General features: G+C 41.0%; 1 protein-coding gene across 1 annotated transcript in view; it reads left to right on the top strand.

The window, feature by feature from the left end:
* Positions 1-17,920, top strand: part of HTRA3 (HtrA serine peptidase 3) — a 58,609-nt gene that overhangs the window by 25,270 nt on the left and 15,419 nt on the right. The window contains exons 2-6 of the mRNA XM_061584571.1: positions 1,487-1,586; positions 4,582-4,804; positions 12,503-12,697; positions 14,109-14,141; positions 16,869-16,983. Of these exons, the coding sequence (XP_061440555.1) occupies positions 1,487-1,586; positions 4,582-4,804; positions 12,503-12,697; positions 14,109-14,141; positions 16,869-16,983 (666 nt within the window). The remainder of the gene's footprint in view (positions 1-1,486; positions 1,587-4,581; positions 4,805-12,502; positions 12,698-14,108; positions 14,142-16,868; positions 16,984-17,920) is intronic.

Here is a 17,920-nt window from a genome sequence, read left to right as displayed (position 1 = left end):
GAATATACCCACCCTAAAACACCAGTCTGGAGGGGCCCATAGCCTCATGCTGCACAGCCCATACTTTGAGTTGGTGTTTTGTTTGCTTGATTTTGGTCAGAGGTCAGTGTTGGTGTGCTCTGATTGGGTGCAGGATTAGTCTGAACCCTAAACTCGTATTCAAGCATGGGGGGACAGGAGGAGGTAGAGGCAGTTGGTCATTAGGTGTCTTTTCTCTTGTCAGCTGTGTCCAATGGGTGACTTTTTATGTACATGTGCTCTCTAGTGAGCACACAGTTGTGGCATCACTGGGGGCAGGAAGTGGATCTAAAGGGATATAGAGCTTGGTGCAAATCCATTCCTCCCTGTCTTGCCCCTGTTGCCACCCTATTTTGGTTGCTACAATAGAGAAGTTGCAGTGGCATAGCCACATAGTTGCACCAGCACATTTCAGATTCTAATAATGTAGTTCTAAATATACATTTGCACCCTCAACCATATATCTTGAGAAAGTGGATCTGAGAAATAGACTCTAGTTCCTCATTCCTGCTCTAGTTTATGAAAACTCATGCCACAAAAAGTTGTTAAATCTTTAAGGTGCCACAGCTCTCCTACTATTTTAAAAAACTTCATTCCTTTTGACTTTTGCAATAAAACTTCATAGAGTTTAATTAAAATAGCCATCTTACTGACCCAAGTCCACGTTGTACTAGATATGTTTTGTCTAATATTAAACTTTATAGATAAAACTATGTACCTCGAAAAGATCAGCCTTTAAAATTAGAGAGGGAAAAATCTATCCCCCCCCTTCCTCCCCACTTCTGGTATTAATTCATTTAGATTAGGAGTATTTAGATTAGGTGCCTTGACCATCGGGCACGCTGGATCCCGTCATTCCAGACCATTGGCAACGCTGTCTTGGACTGGTGGGTGTTGTAGCCCAAAAAACCTAGATGGCACTAGATTGGGGAAGGTGGGGTTAGAGGGTTTATTCTTACCAGAACTCAAAGTTCACCTTGTTCTGTGGCTTCTGTCTGATGGCATAATTCTTGACAATGTGGCCTACATTCCAGCTCAGTCTAACACTTTTTATGGTGTGATGGAGTCTCCTAATTTTTGTAGTATAAAATCAAGTCAGCATGATTTTATTTATTTATTTATTATTTATTACATTTATATACCGCCCCATAGCCGAAGCTCTGTGGGCAGTTTACAGCAATTAAAAACATTAAAAACAAATATACAAATTTTAAAACACAAAAAACAATTTAAAAACACAATTTAAAAATTTAAAAACAATTTAAAAATACATGCTAAAATGCCTGGGAGAAAAGGAACATGGAAAACAAGGAAAAGGAACCTTGCAAGTAGAAGCAGAACAAGAGCCAGCATTATTGTAAGAAGAAATTTAACATTTGTATTTGAGGCTCATCTTATATAGCCATAGCGAAATCTCTATCAAATTCTCATTTCTTAATTACACACCCATTTCTCTTTGCTAGTATAGGTCAGCAGCAGCCAAACAGCCCAAGGTATAAATTTAACTTCATTGCAGATGTGGTGGAGAAGATTGCACCAGCAGTTGTACATATTGAACTTTTCCTAAGGTGAGTTGCTTGCATTTTATGATTAAAAATAAAATAATGTCCAAGTACATAGTTTCGATGTCAACAGGTTGGATCATTAGTTGCCTGCTGATGCCCTGTATTATATTTATGTGTCTATGTGGACTTGATTATGCCATGCAGGCCCCCTCCCCCATATATTTTCACTTCATTGAGCAGATGGCCACTTCATCACCCAGGAAGAAAAATCTGCTGTTTCCTCCTTCTCTATGAACAGATAGGCAGGGCTTCCTTTAGCTGGTTGTCTTGAGACTGCAATTGGAGCTTCTTTGTAGGTAATGAAGAACAGAACTACTAACAGTGAATATAGTTGCACCGTAAATAGCTACTGATACAGAACATTTTCCATAGAAAATCTTCCATGTATCAGATTATTTTTGTTTTGTGCATTCAACCACCATCTGCTGTACTATCCAACAATGTCCATTTGTGCTGTCTTTAGCACAACATTTTGTACTGCATGTAGTCATCAGAATGTTCTGTTTACTCATTGTGAGCTTTTACCATTTCACCTGGGGGTAAATTTCAAAAGGAAATAGCAGAAAAGTGGTGTCTCAGTTTAAAATGCAGATGTCAAAGTATTAATATTTCTGTAAAGAAGGTTCGAATTTTACTATCTGCTCATTTTGCTTAGGTAAGAGCTGCCACTCACTAGACATCATTGTTTTAAAATTCATTACAACAAGTGAGCCTGGGGCACAAGAAACAACAATGGCAATTATGTCATCCCTAGACAGATTAAGCAACAAGGAAGGCAAATGGGTGTATTGGCTCCAAAGTTCTTTCAGTCACCCTGGAGCAATATATTTTGTTTCTGCAATACTTCAAAGCATGAATTTGTCTTAACTTGTTCACGTTCATATGTCTGGTTCTCTAAAATAAAGAATAAATCTCATACTAGTAGAGATAAATGCTTTGATTCACAACCTGTTTGTGCTACAGCACAAGTGAATTTTTTCATCTACTTCCATGCAGCCTTTACCTCTTCATGAGTTTAAGTTGCTGGTAGTGAGCAGGAATTCATGAGTGCCCTTGGTTCTGATCCATATACTGTATAATCATAGCACAATAAATTATTTTGTTGGAAATTGGTGAATGGTAGATCCAGATTACTTCTGGACTAAAGCCCCTTGATGTCATCAGTCTTTTATTGACACACCAGCATCAGATGGGAAAAGAGGCTTTCCAGATCTTTTCTGGAGTTCTGAGGGCTGCTCCCTGTCAGGACTGAGCCTGAAAAAAAATTTACACTCAACGGCAAATGACACATGACACAAGAGTTTTGTGACTGAACCTCCCAATTTCTTTTTATTTCTCTAAAAGAAGTGACAAGAGCTCCAGTTTGTATTGTGGTCAGAGTGCTGAGAGTGGCTTTAATTCTTTCCATCCAAACCAGTTCAACACAAATCATTCAACCCCCCCACCTACACACACCAGTTGCCATTAGCCACGGAGGAAAAAACATACAACTGCTTATTATACTTTTATATTGTTGCACGCCACCGCAATCTCCGAGCGGTGAGATTTCCAGGGGTCCCTGCGCTTGCCCAGGGTTTGGTTTCCTTGGAAAGAAGGTCAGCGGAGACTGTGGTGCCTTGATGAAATATGGTTTATTTATTTATACACATTCCAACCTGAGCTTAGGATGGAGGGGTTCAAAGCATCAGCAGTCCAATATCCAGCTTTTCCATCTGGGTTACAGCAGACATCCCAAAGCCATGGTGCAGAGAGCCAGACCCTCTGCCTGCCTCCAGTTCCCAGCCTTTCTCAGACACAACTAAAAACACAAGCCTCTCCTCAGCCCCAGGAGAGGGGGGGAGGGGACGCTCTCCTGAAGAGTTTCAATGGTAAAAGGATCTCCCTGGCCCATTTACCAGTTGATGGGCACCTGATAGACCCTTTAACCCATCTGGCCACTCTATTAGATTAACAAAAGAAACTCATCTGACCAGCAGAGTGGGTTTCTCACCCCCAGGCACAAGTCTCCAAATCAGAGGCTAGAAGGGGACTCATAGAAATAATAATAATAATAATAATAATAATAATAATAATAATAATAATAATAATAATAATAAAATTTTATTTATGAGTCGCCTATCTGGCCAAATTAACGGCCACTCTAGGCGACGTACATTAAAACAATAAAATACAATATACAATCAATAAGACCATCAATAATGATCCATCTCAACCCCCAAACTCACAACAATATTTCCTCTTGTACAGATACCAACCAGAGAAGGGTGATTTGTACTGGGGAATCTGTATGGGGAGAAGGGTTCACTTCACCCCTCGTACTCTAGCACCAATCCAAATTGGAATCCCCTGCAGCTGCTTTTTGAAAAATAAGACATTATGAGATCTTTCATTTGTTTCTTTGGAAATCTTTATATCCTGCTTTTTAAGAAAAGATCCTTGTTAGTGGCTAACAAAATGAGCATACAATAAGCATTTTTTAAAAAGCAGTACAATACATAATAATGAAACAGCATCGGATAAAACATAATGAACCAGCAGAAAAATCCGTCAAACAAGAGCTTGATGAAATTAAAAACAAACTAACCACAGATCTCCCATGTTATATGTAATTTGGCTTTGAGCTGTGGGTAACTGAAGTTGAGAAGAGTAGATGTATTGGTAAGGTTTGGACTTATCTGATGATGATTTATTTTTGTTTGTACATATTACTGTAACTGCTAGTGTAAGTGGTTGCTCAAAGACAGGTTGCTTCTGAAGGTTCTCTGTAGTGGATCACACAACATTATAGTGCTTGAGTGGTTGGTGCGTGGGTGGGTGTTTCGGAAGTTCTACAACATTTCATGAGTCTCCTCTATGTCAATATCTTTTAGCAGCTCTGTAATCCTAGCAGTAACTCTGGGGGAAAAGGCATTGCCCACTTCTCTTGTTTCTGGAAAAAGAATTGCCTGCTTCTGTTTTTCTGTAAGGTGTTTTAATTAAGAGATGGCTTCTATTCCAGGCATCCTCTGTTTGGTCGTAATGTTCCTCTTTCCAGTGGATCTGGATTTATTATGTCAGATGTAGGTTTAATTGTAACCAATGCCCATGTAGTGTCAAGCAGCAGTACAGTGACCGGGCGACAACAGTTAAAAGTCCAGCTACAGAACGGAGATACGTATGATGCAACAATCAAAGACATTGATAAGAAATCTGACATAGCAACAATCAAGATCAATCCACGGGTGAGTAGAGAAAAGGAAGTGTACCCAATATTTGACAAATGTTGGTTGCATTTTATACCTGGGACTGCTGCCACTCCACAGTTGCCTCTAGACTGTCACTGTTTATGGGAAGAATTCAATCACATACTAGAAATTTAAGTTTGTACAATTGTTGTTATGTGCCTTCAAGTCGATTACAAGTTATGGTGACCCTATGAATCAGTGACCTCCAATAGCATCTGTCGTGAACCACCCTGTTCAGATCTTGTAAGTTCAGGTCTGTGGCTTCCTTTATGGAATCAATCCATCTCTTGTTTGGCCTTCCTCTTTTTCTACTCCCTGCTGTTTTCCCCACCATTATTGTCTTTTCTAGTGAATCATGTCTTCTCATTATGTGCCCAAAGTATGATAACCTCAGTTTCATCATTTTAGCTTCTAATGATAGTTCTGGTTTAATTTGTTCAACACCCAATTATTTGTCTTTTTCACAGTCCGTGGTATGCGCAAAGCTCTCCTCCAATACCACATTTCAAATGAGTTTATTTTTCTCTTATGCACTTTTTTCACTGTCCAACTTTCACATCCATACATAGAGATCGGGAATACCATGGTCTGAATGATCCTGACTTTAGTGTTCAGCAATACATCTTTGCATTTGAGGACCTTTTCTAGTTCTCTCATAGCTGCCCTCCCCAGTCCTAGCCTTCGTCTGATTTCTTGACTATTGTCTCCATTTTGGTTAATGAGTGTGCCAAGGTATTGATAATTCTTGACAAGTTCAATGCACTCACTGTCAACTTTAAAGTTACATAAATCTTCTGTTGTCATTACTTTAGTCATCTTGACGTTCAGCTGTAGTCCTGCTTTTGTGCATTCCTCTTTAACTTTCATCAGTATTCGTTTCAGATCATTACTGGTTTCTGCTAGTAGTATGGTATCGTCTGCATATCTCAAATTATTGATATTTCTCTCTCCAATTTTCACACCTCCTTCATCTTGGTCCAATCCCACTTTCCATATGATATGTTCTGCGTATAGATTAAACAAGTAGGGTGATAAAATACACCCCTGTCTCACATCTTTCCGATTGGGAACCAATCGGTTTCTCCATATTCTGTCCTTATAGTAGCCTCTTGTCCAGAGTATAGGTTGCACATCAGGACAATAAGATGCTGTGGCACCCCCATTTCTTTTAAAGCATTCCATAGTTTTTCATGATCTAGACCAGCCTTTCCCAACATCCCTACTGTTGGTTTAAATTTCCCTTTCATTTCTCTAATCTTTTGGAACAGGGCTCTTGTTCTACCCTTTTTGTTGTCCTCTTCTATTTCTATACAATAACTAGTGTAATAGTTCTCTTTATCCCTACATACTACTCACTGTATTGTTGCATTTAGGGATCTGTGTTTCTGTCTCCTTTTGCTTTTGCTTTCCTTCTCTCTGTAACCATTTTAAGAGTTTCATCAGTCATCCATTGAGGTCTTTCTCTCTTTTTAACTTTTGTCTTTTTGCATTCTTCCCTAATAATCTCTCTGACTTCACTCCATAGTTCTTCTGGTTCTCTGTCAACTAAGTTTAAAGCCTCAAATCTGTTCCTTATCTGATCTTTATATAGAATCATAGAATCATAGGATCATAGAATATTAGAGTTAGAAGGAGCCTAAGGCCATCAAGTCCAACCCCTTGCTCAATGCAGGAATCCAAATCAAAGCATTTCCAAGAGATATTCTTCTTTAATTTAATTTAATTTAATTTAATTGTTCAATTAAAGTGGATTAAAGTGTTCTGGTGGAACAAATCCACTTTTTAAAAAAACCAGTCTTTTTCAGTAAGGAGAATGGCAGAAAAATGTGCTAAAAGGTATAGGATAACAACTGACCAAAATCCATGCACAGTAATGAATGCTCAGTTTTCCCCCTAACAAGGCAGTGATTTTAGCAGGGTTAAATATGGATTGGGGAAAGGATGCTTCTCTTGGATCTTACCTTAATATCAGAGCTTGGAAGATTACTTTTAAAAAGTAATAAATTACAGTTACAATTACTTGGCCAAAAAAGTAGTAATTACAGTTACAATTGCAATTGCTCTGAAAGTAACTGATTACTTTACTTTTTCTCAAAGGTAATCACTACAATTACATTTCAGTTACTTTTTTAAAAAAATGTCTACGAGGTGCTGGCCTTGGCTGCTTCACATCTAAGTAGCCTAAAACAATATTAAAACTAAACACACACACAGGGGGTAGTAGAAGGGTTCAAATCCCCACATAGCCATGAAGCTCACTGGGTGACCTTGGGCCAGTCACTGCCTCTCATGAAAACCCTATTCATAGGGTCACCATAAGTCGGAATCAACTTGAAGGCAGTACATTAATTTTTTTATTTTGAAGAAGATGATTATGATAATGCAGCATTTCAAATTAATTCTGTATGACAAGCATTCCATGCCAAGCTTGGAAAACCAAGGAGGAGGTATAAAATGTAGGCAAAAATACTTTTGACAAAATGCCATTTATCCTTTATATCTATATCTATAATTAACAATACAGCTGAATGATGTATGTAAAGTATTTTTTCTCTTTCCCTTTTTTATTAGTATTTTAGTACTACTGCTAAAGTTCTGATGAAAGAATAAAGCATTCATTAGCCACATTCAAATGGTTAGAACACATCACATAAATTCCACTGAAGTTGGAGTTTTTGCCATAGAAAAGGCAAAAAATACATACCCTATGATAGCCCATAGACAATCAGAACTAATATAAAACCCTATTGCTTCTCATTTGCAAATGTTGCAAGATCTAAGGTAACTCTAGATCATGTGAGTTCAGGTGATGCATGTTATGTAAATTTGTATAGATATTAGCAGAGATTGTCAACAGTCTGAGATGTGTGTGTGCCAATGTGTGCGTTTACCTAAGCGGCAGGCTTTTACCCTGCACTGAGATCACTGAGACTTAAGACATAGTAAAATAAGAAAAGCTATTTTATTTATAGAAATACATAGTAGATAGGAAAGGCATACCTAGTTCTAACTAACTTGGAGGCGCAACACTCAGGTTTGGGAGTTGCCCTCCTGGCTCAGGAGGGAGAGAGCAGAGACAAAGGTGTCTCCTCTCTCTTGGATTACTTTATTGCTTAACTGCATTCTGTGTTTGCCTCTGTAATTCTCACTTTTTTTTACCCACTGTTTGAATGTCTTTTGGGAATGCCTACTGATTATTTGTTATCATTTTGGGCTGATTACCTTCAGCTATTATCTCACCAAAGTTGCATACACATGACAGATTTAAAGCACATTTCCACCACCACCCCAAAAAAGAATCCTGGGAACTGTAGTTTGTTACGGCTGCTGGGAATTGTAGCTCTGTGAGGAGTAAACTACAGTCCCCAAGATTCTTGGGAAAAAGCCATGTGCTTACATGTATGGTGTCTACTGGGAGACTCTTACGGATTGATTCTATACTCCCAGAAGTAAATCCTATTTACTGCTATGGGAATTACTTCCAAGTAAGTATGCTTGGAATTGCAGCTTTTCGGTCATGCTTAATAGCCACCTTGTATCAAACTGAGCAGTTTCCAATCAGATTTAAACACTAACCACTTAAACTGGTCAGAGTGTCATTCCCTCTATTTCTGAAGCTCAGAAAGGGGATGACTCCCAAAACAGCCCAAATGAGTACTGAGCATGCTCTGTTATGAAATGCTCAGTGGCTGTGTGAGTGAGTGAGTGAGTGAGTGTGTGTGTGTGTGTGTGTGTGTGTGTGTGTGTGTGTGAGAGAGAGAGAGAGAGAGAGAGAGAGAGAGAGAGAGAGAGAGAGAGAGAGAGATCTCAGCTAACAGAAAATTATAGAATAGTAGAGTTGGAAGGACCCATTAAGGTCATCGAGTCCACACCCCTGCTCAATGCAGGAATCCAAGTTAAAGCACACCTGACAGGCCAATTCCTCCCACAGAACTCCAGTCACAGAATTGTCTGAGAAGAGGGGCTGACTGTTAAACCACTCTGGACATTGGAGCTCTGTCGGGAGAATAGGAGTCTCCTAATAACACTCAGCACCTGTCACAAACTACACTTGCCAGGATTCTTTGGGGGAAGTCATGACTGTTTAAAGTGGCATAAATGTCTGGCGTGGGTGTGGCCAGTCATCCAGCGAGTTCATGGCTGTGGTAAGATATGAACTCAGAACATCCCAGCTGCACCCAGCATGGAACTACACTTTCAGCAGCAAATACCAGAAAACCAACTAAATGTGTGCTGTCAATGTGCAAAGCATTTGCTGGGGTGCATTTGGGTAGGTGAAGCAGGAGATAGATGGAAGGGGCTGTTTTCCATGCCTGCCACTTTACCAGTGCAATGCCCCATGTTTTTCCTTATTGACCTCCATCAGCTAGGGAAAAGTGGCCAGGGAAGGGGTTGCAGATAAAAAGTTTCAGCAGCAAATTACCCCCTCTCATCACTTCTCCCTAACAAAATGCCCCCCACATCAGTAGCAGACACCAGCAGGAAAGTTCTTTTTTGAGTTGTAATTCAGCTCTCATTCTGTTAATTCCCAAACTACACCAGTTGTCATTTTGACCTACATGCATAGGGAGAAAGACAGTGTAAAGGGTGTGCACAAGGGGGAGGGGATGACAAAGGATTTAGGACTTAAAGATTTAATATTCCATGAGTAGAAAAAAAATACCCTATGCAAATGTCTATATTATTGCAGAAAAGTTCAGTTCTACATATGTTTGCCATCTTTTCCTCAAGCACAACTGTTTTTGAGATAACAGTCTTATTCTCTCTTGCCCTTCACCAAAAAGCCATGTTAGTTGTCCAGTATGTGAAATGACTGCAAGCAGGTGCAGCCCAAGACATTTTGCTACTTGAAGCAGAAGAGCAAATGGTGCCCTTCCCCCAAGTCAAGGTCATAGTACCATAGCTTGAAAAGTTATGTTGGCATTTGAGGCAGAAAATCTCACAAGTACCTCTTCCTGACAGTAAATATACAACAACCAAAAATTAAAATAGCTAATAATTTGTTGCATGGTGCCCCAAATTAGTTGCTTGGGGTAGTCATCTCTTGCTGCCTAGTGAGAGTCGCTCTATGAGAGGCACATAACTGAAGCAAAACACACAAACAGAAGTATGAGACTGCACCTACCTCCTATGCTCTTGCCAGTTCCCAATTTTCACCCTCTCTGGAGGGGTGCAAGGACAAGCAGAGGGGATGCAAAGAGGGTGCAAGGACAAGCGGAGGGGATGCAAAGAGGGTGCAAGGACAAGCGGAGGGGATGCAAAGAGGGTGCGATGACAAGCGGAGGGGATGCAAAGAGGGTGCAAGGACAAGCTGAGGGGATGCAAAGAGAGTGCAAGGGCAAGCGGAGGGAATGCAAAAAGAGTGCAAGGACAAGCGGAGGGGATGCAAAGAGGGTGCAAGGACAAGCGGAGGGGGTACAGAGAAGGTGCAAGGACAAGCGGAGGGGATGCAAAGAGGGTGCAAGGACAAGCAGAGGGGATGCAAAGAGGGTGCAAGGACAAGCAGAGGGGATGCATGGACAAGCAGAGGGGATGCAAGGACAAGCGGGGGGTGCCAGGAAGAGCAGAGGGGGCGGGCAAGCAGGCTGAGGGAGGCAGGATGAGCGGGGGGGCAGGGAGTGTAGGCTGGAAAGGGTAACACATACACTCACCTCCACAGCTCTTCACTTCCATTCTGCTGCTTCTGCCTTCTACTCCTCCTTGCCCTCCAGCTCTGTCTGACTCTCCACTTCCTCCCTCGTGCCTCCATAGAGCACGAGGGAAGAGCTAAACAGCGCAGAAGCCCAGTTTGAGGCACATATCTTTCCTCCACCATTCCACCAATCACAGCAGCAGATGATTTCCCTTCTTTCCCCCCCCAGTAACGTCCAAATGTAACACAAAAAAGTTACATTTGCAGCTCAAAAGTAATGAAATTACCAGTCGTTCTGTTACATACAAAATGTAACGAAGTTACCCACTCGTTATGCAAAAAAGTAACAAATTACAAGTAACTTGTTATTTCTAACGAGTTACTTCCAAGCTCTGCTTAATATATATGAAATGCATTGTGACAGAAATATTCCACAAAATGGAATTTTGCCAAACTATTCAAACTATTTAGATTGGGAACAGATTAGATAAATGTGTACTTTAAGGCTTCCAAAACATACATCATAGATCATAAATGGTACAGTGACTGTATTTTCTGGCAAGATGTTGGAAATGGGGAAGAAAGGGGAAATTATGCTTGATTTCTAAACTACAATTTTCTTTATTGCTGTTCCTTATTAAAGACACAAGGAAGGAAAGATTAAATTAGTGATTAATAACCCCACCCTCCATTACTCCTGGAATTGTCTTGGAACAAACTAAGCTATTCCCATCACCCCAAAAGAGATTGGGAGATAGCATAGTTAGTTGCAATTAATTTGGATCCCATCATGTCCTTGATTTGGGAGTATGATGGTATCTCCTCAGCCCACCCACAAGCCTCTGTTCAGATAGCAGGAAAACTGAGAACAATATTTCCCAACAGCCTTGGTGCAAGCCAGAGCAGTGTGTCAGGTGACAGTAGGGAGTGTGAACTGGGGGGGGGGAGAAAGAGAGAGAGAGAGATATTTATTTCTACCTTCAGACCAAGTAACAACATTGTTGGTGGGAGAATGGAACTGAATTCTTTCCTTGCTTGGATTAAAATCTGAGCCATGAGAGATTTTGAGGTGGGGTGGAGATTATAATGTTCAACTTGTGTGCAAAGGGAAAAGCCAGAATTCATAATCTGAACCTAGGAATTATGAACTTCAATGGCACCTCTAGTTTATTGTAGAGAATCAGACTAAATAGCTGAAAGCAGGATGTTGGTGTTCTAATGGTTTTCACCCAATTTGCTTGGGACCTGTATGTAAATTTTATTTACATTTCTGCACCAATCCATCCCAAGATCTCAGAGTGCATGCAGCACCATTTTCTCTGCCTAACTACCCTGTGTCATTGGTTAGGCTGAGTGTCAGGTTCCTGTAGGGTTCAGGCCCCAAACTGTCAGATTTTAGGGTGCATGAGTGACTCAGCTGTCAGTCTGGTCGAGCCAGAGGTGAGGAGTGTGTCCAAAGTAGGCATGGGGCAAGTTTTGTAGGCTGACGGTCAGAAGATCCAGAAGCATGTAATATAGTTCAAGATAGGCATAAGCTCAAGCCATAAAAGGAACAGTTGAGGGAGAAAGGAGGTAGATCTTAGCCAAGAAAATGGGTCCTCTGCAGAGAGACATGTTGCTCTGGCTGAAGAGCAAACCTTTCAAGTCAGACCAGGGCCAGATGGTTCTTGGGAACCGGTCCCTAGGGTCAACTTACTGAGTTTTCAGCCAGGTGACAGGATTGCTACTGCAGCCTTGATAAACTGAGATTGATCTGTAAAACTTGTGGTAAAAACACAGCACTGGTGGTGCAGTGTGTAAGGCAGAGAGGTCTGGCAGCTGGGATCCCAGTACCTCGCCTAGAGTGATGGAGACTTTGTCCAAAGGCACTCTTTGAGCTTCAGAGTCGAGAACAATGTAAAACTGAGTATCTCACACGCAAGCCCAACGTATTTGTGTCATTCCTGTTCTGGATTAAGGAATATCCCCTCCACCCTGACTCTGTTTATGATATGTCATTAATTTTTTCCTGTGAATATTACAGTATGCTTTGCTCAGATACAACAATGGTTTTTATTTTCTAGAAAAAATTACCTGTCCTAGCAATGGGCCAGTCTGGTGATCTGAGGCCTGGGGAATTTGTTGTGGCTATTGGGAGCCCTTTTGCCTTACAGAACACTGTGACAACAGGTATTGTCAGTACAGCACAGCGGGATGGCAAAGAGCTTGGCTTGAAGGATTCCGACATGGATTATATTCAGACAGATGCTATTATCAATGTAAGTAAGTGCTCTGTAACTTGAGGATATCTGAAAAACCATGAAGGACATGAGTTGGGGATTTTTCCTCAGTACATTCACCAAGAATGAAAATACTGTTAGAAGGTATCATCAGTCCATGCAATAATATCATAGTTGACAGTTTCTCCAATTTAGAGCAGGCCAGCACATTCTTGCACAGTTCAGCACTTCTTTTGACTGTTTCAACAGCAATTTGCTCCTTGAAAGGAGTCAATAATGAAATAACAAGGACTGCTTAGGTATAGTTGGATGTTTTCTATTTTATTGGTGTAGATGTGTTGGATCCATGGCATCGAGTTCTTGTAAGACAAGAACTTGGTGAATTGTTATTCAATGAGTCTGCTTATGTGCTTTGGAGGAGGAGGACTCTAGTCCTAATCCCCTATTCATTAGTTGGGCTACCTTAACTCATTTGCTGACCAATACCAGCAGCAGCGCTACTTCTGAAACTCTGTAGAGACCAATAATAACCATTGCTTAGCATCCATAAAAGCCTCTGACTACCTTAACTCATTTGCTGACCAATACCAGCAGCAGCGCTACTTCTGAAACTCTGTAGAGACCAATAATAACCATTGCTTAGCATCCATAAAAGCCTCTGAAAGATGCTGTATAGGCAATATCTCTTGGATTGCTTAACAAGTAACTACAATAGGAATTGTAGTTCTGCAGACACATCATAATACTGCATTATTATATGGCTGTTCGTATTGCTGGCTGAAAGCCTTCGTTTTCTCTACTCGTTCCTTTTCCCCACTGCCTTGCCAGCCATGCTGGACTTCGATGTCATTCCTTCATCTAGGGTATGGTGGGGTCTCCTACAGTAGGCAGGCAATTATCTACAAAGGCAGGCAATTCTGTCATGTCGTGCACCACCTAGTCTTTCCAGTGACTCACATAGCCCATGCATGACAGAGCTGGGAAGAACAGTAGAATGTGGGAGGACATCAGCCCCTTCTGTCGTTCTCCAGTGGGACAAAACGTTAAAGTGACTTTTACATAGATTTAGATATGGAAGGCACTAATATCTGCTTTACTTTTAAATTTCCTGCTAATTCTAGCTGAATTCAGCCTAACTCACTGAAACTTGCAGCTTTTCTAGTTAATGAACCTGTGTTCATGTGTGATTGTACCTGTGTAGTGTATGTATATATAATATACTTTGTATAGACATGTGTAGTGATTTTGCAGAGTGGGCTGGATGAAGGGAACAAAATATGGGTTGACTTTTTTATACCTTTCAGTCTCATCACCATTAAGAAAACAAATCTGAAGTGCACACAGTACCTTTTGTGGGATGCGAAACAGAATTTCTGTTTAATAAAAAAAAATTAAATGTGATTTTCCCTTTCTGAAAGGTGCCTTAACATTTTGTGATATTATTTTACAGTATGGAAACTCAGGAGGACCTCTGGTAAACTTGGTAAGAACTAATTACTGTAATGGAGCTTGATAGCATTTACTATTTGCATAATGTGATGTAATATTTGTTTAAAAAGGATCAGACAGTTCCCAAAATGATAATCCTCAATTGGGCCAAATAAAGTAGGAGTTGTACATTTATCTAAGTGAGATTAGGTGTTTTCAGATGTCACAAAATCCGAACAATAGGCATCTATTTATTTTCTTTCATATGCCATGAAAATACAGTATGAGTGTGAGAAGAACAGATCCATCAAAATGCTGATGATATTCAGTTGTGTGTCCCCATCTAATCCAACCTAATTCCTACAGTCTTGATCTTTAAATCTATTGTCAATGGCAGTGACTTTCCAAGGTCTCAAGCAGAGAAAGGTCTTTCGTAGCTGTGTTCCGCATGATTCCTTAATCAGAGATACCAGGGACTGAACATGAGACACTATGCCTGCAAAGCACATGCTCCACAACTGAGCTATGACACATGTCCTGGATCTGTTTTGTGATAACCAAAAGGTCTGTAGAAGCCCAACTCACTGGACCACTGGGCAAGGCAATTCGGTAGGACTGAGTACAAAGGCCGAAGCATCAGTCCAGCATCACAAGTCATAGTGTCACATGATATTTGCAAAATTCCTAGGACATTGTGCTAGGGCAAGAACAAAACGTTGCACCTGGGCTAAGGATGATGCAGCACTTCAAGGCAAGGCATTAAAACAATCCAGTACCTACAGTTTATGGTGTATGGTGGAGGGAATGCCACTTAAACCTCTCTGTGACAAATGCAAAAGAGCTTTTCCTGTTTACTGTTTCCTATTTACTGAAAAAGATTAGTATCAGGTACTTCATGAGACAATGCATACAGAGCTTGTTACAAGGCAGTGCAGCATGTTAACCATGCCGTGTACATAGTCGAGCAGTGCCACAGGCCCTCAGAACAAACACATACACTCAGGCTACAAGGGAAGGACCTGGGACAGAGAGAGAACAGTGAGGGAAAGATTTCTAAACAAAGGGCCCACATAGATGCCAGTGGTGATTTGTCATCAACAGATTTTTAATATGTGCATAAATGCCTATTTTATGATGCAAAACAGCAGAGTATTGAAGCAGAAATGTCCAAAGATCAGAATATAATGCAGAGGAGAGGTGTAGGAATGGTTATTTTTACTGAAAATTAATTGCAGTCTGTATACTGGGATGGTAGTGTTTCTCATAACTGAAAGTAGAGGTGGGGTGGGAATAACACAGTTTGCATTACATGTACACTCAAAAGTTTGTTGGGCAGAAGATGCGCAGTTCAACAGTTTTTTGTACGAATTCTCATTGTGGTCTCTTTCCTCCTCAGGAGCTGCATGGTGACCCTGTCAACTCTTGCAATGCTGGTAACCAGTGTGGTGGCTGGGAAAGGACAGTATAGTTTGCAGTGTAACACACACATGTAGAGCCAGGATTGACAGTACTGTACTTCCAAGAGCTGTGGCTCAAAGCTTCCTTAAAGAATGAAACAGTGTTGCGTTTCGTACTCTGTTGAACCTGACCACTCAGGACAGAGGATTTCCATTCGTTTAGATCACCCCTGTCTCGTGACGGAGATCCAAAAGCGGAAACAGTTTTTGTTCGTGGATTTTCTCAGCTGTGAGCTTTCGTGCAATGCTGTGAGGGGAAAAGTCTTCAACCCCACCCCCATGCATACCTGTGGCTTTTGCACCATGTTTGCTCGGCATTCAAGGGACACTGCTCCTTCCCAGCCACCTCACTGGTTATCAGCACTGCCAGTTTGCAGGATGCATGTGGGAGTGAGGAAAAGTTGGTGTGGTACAAATATAGGATTGGGGCCAGTTTCTTGGACTGAGGCAAAAAATTGCTACCCAGTGCCATAAGAATATAAGAATGATTAGGAAAGTGCCAGAAAATAGGAGATCCGCCTTCATTAAGCAATTTCTTTTGCACACACCATTGCCTGGAAGTGAAGCCCTGGGAGATACTGTTTGTTCCAATTGATGGTCTGTCTGCATTTGCGTTGAGAAGGTGGAGCTGCCAGCCAATGAGATGGCTAAGAAGCCTTTATCCTACAGTGACAAAAAGGAGTGGTGCCTGTTAGGGCTGTAGATTGGAAAATGTTAATGGTGGTATCAACTTTCCATGTACAGAAGTAAACACATTAGATCTTGGGGACAGACGAAAGGGAGGGTTATGGCCATGTCCTGCTTGTGAGCTTTCTAAAGGCACTGTGAGAGACAGAATGCTGGCCTACATGAGCATTTTGTATCTTATGATGATATGGCTAAAGTGGATTATAAGGTTGTAGAATTGCATCCTAAGCACACAATTTCTGATGCATACAAGGACTTCTCCATTGACTTTAGCCATATGCACATGCAGAGCTGTCCCTTCTATTGAAATGAATGGAAAATCACATTGATGTGAATTCAACAGTCCCACCTGCTTCCTGGGTATACTGGTAACAAAATATACCATGGCCTTTGACATTTCAGAAGTGTATTTTAGGACCCACCCTATTCTTGTGATTATAATATGATTTAAACTTTTTAATGTTGTATTTCAAATTGTTTTAACCCACCCTGGGACCTTAGGGTGAAGGGTGGGTATTAAATGATCATCAGCATCATATTATAATTAAGTTGTTGTTGTTAAATATGTTATGCAAAGCACAAGCTGGTAAAACCTTTTAAAATAACAAATGAGATGTCCCTGTATCTTATTTCAACAGGATGGTGAAGTGATTGGCATCAACACTTTAAAGGTTACTGCAGGAATTTCCTTTGCTATTCCTTCTGATCGTATTACTAAATTCCTTTCGGAGAATTATGATAAACAAAGTAAAGGTAAAATGCGAAAGCAATAGTGGGGAATTTGACTGGGGATGGGATGGGGAACCATTTTCAGCCCAAGGACCTTCCAGGGCCCACATGCCAGTGGTGGGCAGGGCCACTTGGAAAAGTGGGCAGAGCAGTAAATGTAAATTTTACCTTTGTAAGGTAGGCTAATTTTTATACACATTCATCCTTCTCTGTCCTCCATCCAGGGAAGCAATGAGCATTATTATCAGAGTTCAAGGACATATTCCAGCCAGGCAAAATCACTCAAAGAGCATGCAGGGCAGGGCTGGAGAGGGGGTGTGGCCTGGAGAGAATCTTGAGGGACAGAGAGGCTTGGAGGGCCACTTTTTGGCTCCTTGGCCTGAGGTTTCCGTATCTCTGGACTAGAGAAAGATGCTGTGCTTCAGATAAAAGTTTTTTCCCCAAGAGAGATGTCCTAGGTCACCCTGACAATTCTTCAGAACATGGCAGAATAGTACTTTACATAGTAACACCTGAAATATATACCCAGTCGATCACTGCACTCTGCAGATGAGGGCTTCCTGCAGATACCATGTTATCAGGAGGTCTGCTCTGCACAAGATAGGAAGCAGACCTTTAGTGAAGTGGCACCCACTCTTTGGAATTCCCTCCCCTGAAATGTTAGCCAGGCACCATCTCTGTTATCTGTTTGGTGCCTCCAAAAGACCTTCCTCTTTTAGCAAGCCTTTTAAGTAGAGAAGTTATTCCAGTTCTGTGTTGGAATTGTTTTTAAAGATGTTTTTAAAAAGATGTTTTATATATGTTTTTAGTGTGTTATCACATGTTTGCTGCCCTGGGCTCTTTTGGGAAGAAGGGTGGGATATAAATTTAATAAATAAATAAATAATCCTAACCATGTCTACTCAGAAGTAAGTCCTATTGAATTCAGTGGGGCTTATTCCCATGTAAGTGGGGTTAGGAT

This window comes from Rhineura floridana, chromosome 9 (genome assembly GCF_030035675.1).
Source record: "Rhineura floridana isolate rRhiFlo1 chromosome 9, rRhiFlo1.hap2, whole genome shotgun sequence".
Taxonomy (NCBI): domain Eukaryota; kingdom Metazoa; phylum Chordata; class Lepidosauria; order Squamata; family Rhineuridae; genus Rhineura; species Rhineura floridana.
The sequence above is the reverse complement of the archived record's forward strand: the minus strand, read 5'-3'. Positions and strand labels throughout refer to the sequence as shown.